Source organism: Apis laboriosa, unplaced genomic scaffold (assembly GCF_014066325.1).
Source record: "Apis laboriosa isolate Shangri-la unplaced genomic scaffold, ASM1406632v1 scaffold1_cov151, whole genome shotgun sequence".
Classification (NCBI taxonomy): domain Eukaryota; kingdom Metazoa; phylum Arthropoda; class Insecta; order Hymenoptera; family Apidae; genus Apis; species Apis laboriosa.
This window is the reverse complement of record NW_025222279.1, coordinates 4,154,325-4,164,713: the sequence shown is the minus strand read 5'-3', so window position 1 is coordinate 4,164,713 and position 10,389 is coordinate 4,154,325. Positions and strand designations below refer to the sequence as shown.

Below are 10,389 nucleotides of genomic sequence, written 5' to 3'. Positions count from 1 at the left end.
AGATAGTCGCGCCGCCGGTGAACAGAACAGAATGCATTTTCGCTGGGGGAACGCAATCTGACTCGGAATGTAAATTGTACGGCGCATAAACGTGGCCACCGTTGTATTACACGGAGGGGGGACGGCGTGGGGGAGTGGGTGGAAGGGCTACGGGGAACGTATTTATTTTCACGGATTGCGTCGGATTCCGTTGGTTCAGTGCAAATGCTGGGCGCCGTGTTCCGAGGCGGGCGTTCATTTCGCATTTAAACGTAGTGACAAATCAAATCAAAGCAGCGTCTCGTTAGTCCGTTTAAACCCTCCTAGGCTAGCGTCCCAAGATTACTCTTCCCACTACTCTGCTCTCACTATCCGCCCCTTTCTTTGTTTCACCATCCTCTTTCACTCTCCCTTCGCCTATTCATCCTTTTGCTTTGATATAAACAACCGGTTACGTTTCTTTTATCCAACATAAATTTCCCATGGAACGAATAAAATTTAAAATAAAGAAAGGTAAAGTAAAGAAAAAAATTTAAACGAAATTTAAAATAAATTTTTTTCTTTTACCTTTCTTCGCGCGTATATACCTTTTTTTTTTTTTTTTTTTTTCCTTTGAAAATTCTTCGCATCGTGGAAGAAATCGATGACGTCCATCCTGGTGTCGTCGTTTCTTCTTACGAAGTCGTATCGGTAACCGGTTGAAAAATATTTAATCATATCGCCCGTTTATTTTCGTTCGCGTTTCTCTTCACACGCACGCACACGTACACACACATATACACACGTTTTTAGACCGATTTTAGGCCGAGGCAAAAGATTTTCGCGAAACGGTTGGCTACCTCAAGCACAAGGATTTACATAAGCGAGAAACGAGACGGGAAAATGAAGGTGGCGCGGTATCGTCAAATCCGCGCCCCCATTGTCCTTCCGTCTGTGTTTCTTTACCTTTCTCTCTCTCTCTCTTTCTCTTTCTCTGTCTTTATACCTTTATATAAACCGTACACACACTTACAGATACTTATATATATATACATACATACGTACACATATATATATATATACATGCGCGCGCGCGCGAGTAAAAGCGCATAAGTATAAAAATACACACCACCGAAGGGAGCAAAAGACACAAAGTTTAGAATTCGTAAAAAAAAACTGGACGGTTCCTTTTTCTTTTCCTGCTTGAACCCGCTGAAGTCGAGTGAAGAGGACCGTTTTCAGAAGGAGATAAAAAGAAGGGAAAAAAGGAGGAGGAGAAGAAGAAGAAGAAGAAGAAGAAGAAGAAGAAGAAGGAGAAGAAGAAGATTGTAAATTGAAGCAATAATAGACGCGACCTTTACCGTTAGGAAACACATTACGAACACACACACACACACACCGAGGTATATTTAGAGACGAGATTTCACGTTTATACAAACTTAAGCGTATTATACATATATACATATATATATATATACATAAATAATATATATATTTATTTATTAATTTATGATGTTAAGTTTGGAAAGATGTTACGTTTTGAATACGAGATAAAAGAAAAAAAGAAAAAAAGAAAAATATACTGCATTAGCAAGAACGTGCGTACGTATCCATTACGAAGCATCATCGGAAGGGGATGGATCGGACTCTCGAGTTCTCGAGTTCGCGATTTCGATCATAATTGGGCATTTTGTAACGAAGATTAAGAATTAAGAAATTTTTAATTCTCTTCTCAACGAATCAAAATGGCGTACACACATGGAGGGCCATTTCTTCATTCACGAGAAATAATTTATTTATTAATTAATCGTGTCCAGCGATCTATGAACGAATGTGCTCCTGCACGAGCTCTCCGCGGAAACGAGAAAAATTGTCACCGATCATTTCACGAAACGATCGCGCGAACTCGATGGTTCTACGGTCCCACATCCATAACACGGCCATGTGCGTTTTGGTGCCGTCGTGGTGCCGCGTCCTCGAAACGCAACGCGTCTACAAATTTAATGGAATATCGAATTCCGACTGATTAAAGCCTCCCGACGCGATGGGCTCCTCGAGAGGAAGTTCGCCAAGTTAAATATTCAATTCGCCACGGTAAACCTTCCCCTCGGGCTCTCGCTCGCTCGAAAAATCTGGGAATCGATGTAGGATTTCGGGAATAGTAATTCCAATCGAGGCAATAATAGCCTCTCGATTCGTGAAACGGGGTCAAGTTATTATTCCTTAAAAAATATTAAATCTGATCTGGGAGAGAGCAATCTTTCCATCCAATCTTCGAAATCATCTTTTGAAAATTAGCTTGAAATATTAAATCAAGGAAGATGAGGTTAAATTGGAACGATTGTTCAGGATCTGTTTAATTATCGGATCGTTGAGGATGAAATGGTCGAAATATTAAGAGAACAAGATTATTCGATTATTTTGGGAGTATTATTGTTCGAATAATAATTTTATAAGAATGATGCATATTAATGCAGAATAACGTTTCAAATATTCCTCGGAAAACTGATTTCAAGTTTTCGACGAGTAGTATAAATGATTTTTTATCAGACCGGCATCGATCGGCGAGTTAAATTCTCGGGCGATATAACTTCCACGTAAAATAAACTCGCATAAAACTTGAAAATCCCCTAACACACAAGTTCCACCGCACTACGAAACGAAATTCAAAAGCAAGAGAGCTGCCAACGGTAAATAATAACCGTATTCCATTGAAGTTTCGCTCAAAGCTTTAGCTTTATACAGGGTGCACCAGGTTTCTCCCTGCAAAATGGTGCCAGCATATTCCATGTGTAAAAACAAGAAGAAATATCGTATAAACATGGGCTCATGAATGTTTTATTAAAAAGTTGTAAGAAATCATTTTCGTAAAAAAAATTTTTATTTCATTACGCAGGAATAAACAATTATTTAGAGATTGATTGATTAATGCATATTTTCTCTCATTTTCCATAAATATTTACCATTTTTTTTTCGAAATAAAGAAATGAGAGTGAAAAAGCGCTGAAGCTTTCTTTTTCATAACAGTCAATTTTGATAATAAAAACGAGAAAGTTTTACAAGAAAGAAAATTTAATAAATCCTGATTTATCCGAAAAAGAAGTTGACAAATTATAAAAAAAGATCTACAATGTATGATTTAGTAGCAATATTATTAATTAGCGAATTATCGTGCAAAGAGGAATTTTGCAATTTAATGCAATTTTACAACAAAAAAAAAAAACTTGGTACACCCTGCATACCCAACAATTCCAAGGATGTACAAATGGACGAAACGCGATCCGGAAAAGGTTCAAATAGAATTTACGCCTGGGGCTAGCTCGTGGCGGTCGAATTTGAACAACTCCCTTGATACCAGCCCGTTTAATTTACGCCGGGCAATCAAATCGTCCCGATAGCCGGCAGCCAACACAAAGGATCGAAACGGCCCGAGAACAACTCGATGAAATATTCGTGCCACCTGTAAGAACGCGCGTTCCCAAAGCGATGAAATCGGTGAGTGCGCGATCGACGCCCCATCTCGCGTACTTTTTTAACACTTTTCGGTGATCGGCCGGCGGACAGCTGTGAAAAATTAATTTTCCCCCAAGCAACTGATCCCTGACCAGTGAACCGAGAGTGAAAACATTCACCTTCGAATCATGATACGACCCCAGTGACCCAGAAGCCGTGAATCTCTCGTTCAACCTTCGTCCGACCGTCCATCACTGGGAACTTTCCAAGTTTCGATAGGGAAGTTGGCGATCCAACGGTTGTCACGGCCAAACCGGAAACTTATTTGCAACGATAGGGTCCTCCTCGCAGAGATTTCATTACGAGACGATTTTTCAATTTCCATTTCATTTTTCACGCTCGTGGAATGGAACTCGGAAGTGTCTAAAGTTTTATAATCCGAACGAGGAGATTATAGATGTCTGATAATATTCCAAAGTTTTGACGTGTACGAGAGAATAAAAAGTGCTCGAGGTGAGGTTAAGTTGGAAAATTCGAGTTGAAGAGCGGATTGGTCGGATAACTTTTGCATACGATTTTTACGGAGAATTGTCGGGCAGTTGTCGTTTATCAAATATCTGACAATCTCGATACGAATAGAATTCCCAACTGTTGTTAATTGTTTCGAAACCAATTTGAAAAACCGTGCGACACGTAGCTTTTATCGTTAGCCCCATTTCGGCCATCCTGCAACGACCTCCAGATTAATTCGATTCGGATTGAGCGAGAGTTCGAGAGAAAGAGGAAACCAGGGTAAGGAAAATGAGTTCGAGAATCCAACAGAAGGGAAGTTTCGAGCGAAGGAAATCTAGATTAAAGAGCAATTACGAAAAAAGGAAAAAAAAAACTCCGAACGAAAAGAAAGGGAAATCGAAAATAAAAAGGACGAATGGGAGAAAAACCGAGCCACCCTCTGACAGGCCAAAATATTAGAGTTGGAAGCGTTTCATTGGACCCACTTTCCCGCTCGGTTAGCCAAGATTCCACGGTGGCACTTCGCCCGACTCGTTAGTCATGGTAGTTAGTCATGCTACATGGATCTCGTCCCAAGGAACGAAGAAGAAGGAAGATGAAAAAGAGGGAGACTGCTCGAGCAGTCGCACAGCCGATGGATGGAGAAACGAAAACGGCTTCCCTCTGTTCCCATTTCCTTCTACGTGCCTGTCAGTATCCCTTTCTATCTTCCTTTTTTTTTTTTCCTATATCCTTCCCTTTTTTACTCTTTCCGGTTTCGTGTCACAGGGATTTCGATGCGTTCGAGGCGCGCTCCATCGACGGCTATTTTTGTATGTACATATAGACACAAAAACTGCGCAACGTCGAATGCACATCACCGTTCCTCAGGCGCGTAAACGTCCGTCTTCAGTGTTGATTGTTTTTTGCTGTTTATATTATTCCCAATTTCTCTTCGTCTTTTTACACTTTTATCTGTCTGTCTGTCTGTCTGTCTGTCTGTCTGTCTATCTATGATAATATCTCCGCCGGTTTCATAACAACGATGCGAGAAAATACATTTATTAAGATTTCGTGATCCTTTCGAAAGCAGTGAAAAAAAGCTGCTTCGAATGCTCGATGAGACAGCGTATCGCGATGAAGATGAAGATGGTGATGATGATGATGAGCGTCGTCGCCGCTTGATAACTCGAGTGTTAGTCTCTCGTTCGTTCAAGCCTTCGTCGATATTAATGCGGCTAATGAATGATGTCGACGTAGAACGGAATTTCTTGCTGTGTTTGAGAAAAATCTTGAATATATTAGTGAATTTATTATTCATTTTTTATTCATTTAATTTAAATTTTGCCGATTTTGCTAAAATTTATCAAATTTTGCTTTTTTTAAAGAAAAATTTTTAAGAATTATTATCTTTGAAAAATTAACAATATAAATATTGGAAATCATATTTTTAAAAAATTAAAATTAGATTCAATGAAAAAATATATAAAATTTTGCATGAAATCTTCTTCTCGAATTTCTTTCTTATCAAAAAAAGGAATATGCGATTTACAATGTCATATTTAATTAAATTTCCACTATTTTACAGAGAATAAGTATAAATTCGAAATAAGTGTATCTGCTGTCAATTTATAAAGCATGATATATCTCGTGAAACGAAGCAAATTAACGCTGATTTATTATACTAATCCTCGGATACAGCAACATGAAAGTAATTTATCGTGACTATATTAATATCTGTTTATACAATTATGATAATTCTATAGTATTCGAGCAATTTCTTCTCAAACACCAGGATATCTGTCAATCCATCTGCAATCCATCTCATGTATCTGACGTTTAATAGAATTGTAGTAACTTGTAGAATAATTAAGGTTAGAATTAAGACAATATTAAAAAAAAAAAAAAAGATTTTTTATTGAACGTATAATAGAGAAACGATATTGTTCGTACAATTCGTTACATATACTTTGCGTATTTTGCGTGCGTTTATGAAACCGGCTTACGAATGCGTCCACTGTTTGTGCCGTTCTTAACCTTTTCTTCATCTTTCGTCTGGTCTGTTGTATCCCAATCGTTTGTATCCTGATAGAAAGAGAACTGCGAAAATCAAAAAGAAAATCAATATAACTTATTTTGTAAATCTATCCCGCTTGTACCTACATATGTGAATTTTTCCTGTAAATATTAGTATAATAGTTTTGTGTATTCATAATTATTCTGTATATACAATTCATTTTTTCTTCTTGTTTTCGTTATTTTCCTATCTTTTTGTTTTAATTTTCATCTCTTTTTTTCTTTTTCAATTATAGAGATTAAAATTGAAAAAATTGCAAATTTTTGTATTTTGCAGATTCACAGAACTCTTTTTAATAAAATTACTGAGTATGGAATTGACCATTTCTGTGAGAATGTCGCAATGAACTATTAAGACAACAGATCTCTGAATTTAATAATGTCTTTTTAAAATTTTTTTCTCAGTCTTTTAGACTGAATGTGTATAGCAAAAAATGGTAAATCAAATATAATGAACAAACGTGTGATTTTTTGCGATGTTTAATATCTATAACGTCAAAGTATGTCTATAACATCGCATACATACATATATTAATATTTTTTACAAGCGATCGTATGTAGGATTTTTTCAATTCTGAACTAATAACCATAAAGGAGTTCGGTCAATTTTTGCTATAAAGCTAATATATAAACGAATCCTCGTTTTGAATATTGTTTCATATTTCTTCGAAATTTATATCAAATTTCGTGGAAGAACCCCAAATATACTTATCCAATTATATATATATAATTATATAATTATATATATATATAAATATTATTTATATATACATATAAATATAAATTAAAAAATGTATACATACTACTACTATTATAGTAGTACGTATATACATGCATACTCACGGGTAAATATGTATGTACGATTTACTTACATACGCAGAATATTTTAAGTAATCATATAGAAATTTCATACATTGCTAATAAAACTGTTTAAGATATCTAATAAAGTTATATTGTATATTCAGTAACATGTGTGCTATTTATGCTAATATGTAGATGCCTGTTAAGTCCTTTTTATGTTACACTATTATTATATTTATGTGCATAGAATATTATATGAGCTATCAAATTCCATATTTTATGTTTCAAATATCTTTGTTTTTTTCTTGTAATTAAACAAATATTTGCTTATTTTGATTTGGTGTTAAATGCTTTAAATAAAAATAAGAAAAAAATAAAGCATTTTTCAGATTTTATTTTCTTGAAGATTTAAATATTCAAACGCCATTAAATAGCTTTCTATTAGACAGAATCTATTAGTCATATAATTTTTACGGTACAAATATTTACTATAAAATCTTTTAAAAAAAACATAACATGTGTAGATTATGTAGATTATGAATTCTTATTCTCTTATTGGATATGTACATGAAGTTTCTAAAATGTAAATTTTGTTTTTTCCCGATTTAAGTATACGAGAAAAAGAATGTATTTAATAAGATTACTTCGCAAATATTTAAAATAAAAATATTTAATATAAAAATAAATATCTTTAAATTTTAGAATAAAGCAACAGATACATGAAAAAATAAATGCATTTTTTAATTAATTTTATTTGTATGTTATGTATCAAGAATGAACAATAGTTATTTTATACATTTTAGTTACACAGAACGAGTTATTAATCAATATTATTATTGATAATACTCTTTTTTAAATATAGACAAAGATAATTTTTAGCTTTGATATATTTATTATATTTGTAGTTTTAAAATGCCAGAGTATGTGTGTATTGAAGTTTGTAACAATACTGTACATTGACACATAATTAGTTTATATTTTGTTACATTAAACATTTTTTTTTAATTGCATTGAAATTAAAGCACTAGTTTGATAATTCATCATCAAAAAATTGCAATTAATGGATTCCTTATAAATGGCTATATCAAAATAAAACATCACAGATAAAGTTCAAAATCCACTCTTGCAGCATTATAAAACTGATTATTTTGACCTTTTCTTCGTACCCAAGCCCCACTTTTGAAATAACCTTCCTTTGCCCATGCATGCATTTGTTCACTTGTATGTGGACCATGAATTTCTGCATTTTCATCTTGTGACCATTTTAATTCCCACATTATTTCTTCTTCTTTATGTTCATTTTCAGAATTATCAATTTCATTAACATTACCTAAAAATAAAATAAATATGATATATATATATATATATATACAATTTAATTTACAATATAATATAATATAATAAAAAATATAATTACCTTCATTTCCATCCAATTTTGCTTTTTCTTTTACATCAAAATCATCAGCATACATATCTAATTCTGCTTCTTGTTTAGAAGGATGAGCATGTTTTTCTCCTATTTCAACCTATAAAAATTACAATAATAAATATGTTAAAAATTTATTATTTCAATTATTATTCTTTTCGTTTTTTATTATTTATTAATCATAAAGCAAATACCTTCTTTTTAATATGTTCATAACTTTCTTGATATATATCCATATTTCCAGTACGAGTTAACAATTCATTTGCCAATTCTGTTAATTTTGTTATGCTAATAGAATTTTGATCATCTTCAATTGATTTCTTTTCTTGTTTTCTTTTCCATCTTTCTGCAGTAGTTAATTTCTTTTTTCCTTTCCCTATAAATATATTAATAATGAAAAATATATTCTTTCAAATAAAATTGAATTAATTGAAAATAGTTACCGAGCCTGCACAAAGCCTTAGAAACAGTTTCTCCAGGTTGTAAGTATTCCAATATTTGTTTATAAATCTGAGTTGGATTGAACATAATATCTGGACCTTCATCCTCACTATCGCTATCTGCCAGTCCATGAGTTTTACCGCTTTCACTTTTCTTCTTTACACTTGCTGTAGAACTCGGTTTGATCTATCAAGATTATGCCTTAGTAATGTTTTGCATCACTGAGTAAACAAGGCAGGTTTACAGATAATTCTATTTGTCTGCTGTATGAAAACATATTCTGATATTTCAATATGCAAAAGTCCAAGAGCAAAGAAAAATTATAAACATTAAAACAAAATTACATTTTATTTTAAATTGTAGGACATCAGAGATTAATTATTAATAAATTTATATTATAATTAAATAAAAATTAATTTTAGTTATATTTCAATTTATTAAGATTAAAATTATTTAATTAATAGATATTACAAACCTGCATCCAATCAATGTTGTCTAACCAATTATCTCTAATTTCTTTTTCTTTATTCCAAAGATAATGACCCTGTTTATCAAAATGTCCTTCTTCTAATTCTTCTTTCATATTGAATGCTGTAAATCCTACATTTGTTTCTGAAGCACTTGGTCCATCTTCAGCACCTAATAATTAAATAAAAAATAGATGTTTAATATTATATTGAATAGTTTTTTTATATTTTTATATACCTTCAATTTCATCGTCACTCATTATATTATAATTGTCTTCGTTAGCATCATCATCTTCTTCATCTGAATCTAATGAGTTTTTTATTGGTGATTTACCAATATTATTGTCTTCTAATTCATCAAATTTACGTTTATACATTGTTATATTTAAAAATAACCAATTAATAGTATAAGTTATCCGTTTATTTTAAGTTATTGTAATAATTTATTATTAACTTTTTTTTTAATATATTCTCATACGATCAGTAAAATTTCTTTTTTAATATAATCTAATATTATTTTATTTCTTCTTATTTAGTTTTCGATTATTATAATATTGTGCTTTTAGATTATTTGTAATAAACAAATTTTTAGAAAAACATTTTAAATAATAAAATTATTTATAAAACTTTCACGTATGTTTAAATTAGGTTAGATTCCGAATAGAGAAAACTGCTATCACAAAGCGTCGCCTAGTTGAACTAAACAGAATTAAAATATGTATGGCTGGATATATGTAATTTGAGTATATTATGCTTTTTATGTAATAGAATTCATATATTTCATTTTTTATTGATTCAGTTAAATTAATTTCATAAAAAAAATGCAATGTATTATTAAAAATAAATACAAATTAAAAACTATTTCTAATAGAATATTAAAAAAATTTAAATATGTATTCAAATTATAATAAATAAATATATAAATGTAAAATAATTTTTCTTTTTAATAAAAGAAAATAAAAATTTTAATGTATTACGTGTTTTAATTGAATCATTTATTTAGAAGATTAAAATTATAATCACAAATTAGATATAGAATAGAATACATTTCATACTTCATTTGTAGTTATGTATATAGATAAAGAGTATAGATAAGAAGAGCAATAATCTGAAGAAAAACAGATACATTAAAAATTATAAAATCAGTGTCATCTCTAAAGTGCTGTAAAAACCAATAGATAAAGAGAGCAAATAATAGGAAAAGGATAAAATATGATAAGAATTGATTGGTAATACCATCTCTTGAATATTAAAAATATTTCTCCGAAAGAATAA

At 31.7% G+C, this 10,389-nt stretch overlaps 1 protein-coding gene across 1 annotated transcript; it reads right to left on the bottom strand.

The window, feature by feature from the left end:
* Positions 1 to 7,564: 7,564 nt before the first annotated feature.
* LOC122712298 (CD2 antigen cytoplasmic tail-binding protein 2 homolog) lies at positions 7,565 to 9,791 on the bottom strand. Its single transcript, XM_043931831.1, has 6 exons — positions 9,353 to 9,791; positions 9,123 to 9,286; positions 8,650 to 8,833; positions 8,401 to 8,582; positions 8,198 to 8,306; positions 7,565 to 8,110 (listed from the first exon to the last, which is right to left on the bottom strand). Exons 1-6 carry the CDS (start codon positions 9,489 to 9,491, stop codon positions 7,878 to 7,880), a joined length of 1,011 nt encoding a protein of 336 aa, XP_043787766.1. The 5' UTR covers positions 9,492 to 9,791; the 3' UTR covers positions 7,565 to 7,877.
* Positions 9,792 to 10,389: the final 598 nt, after the last annotated feature.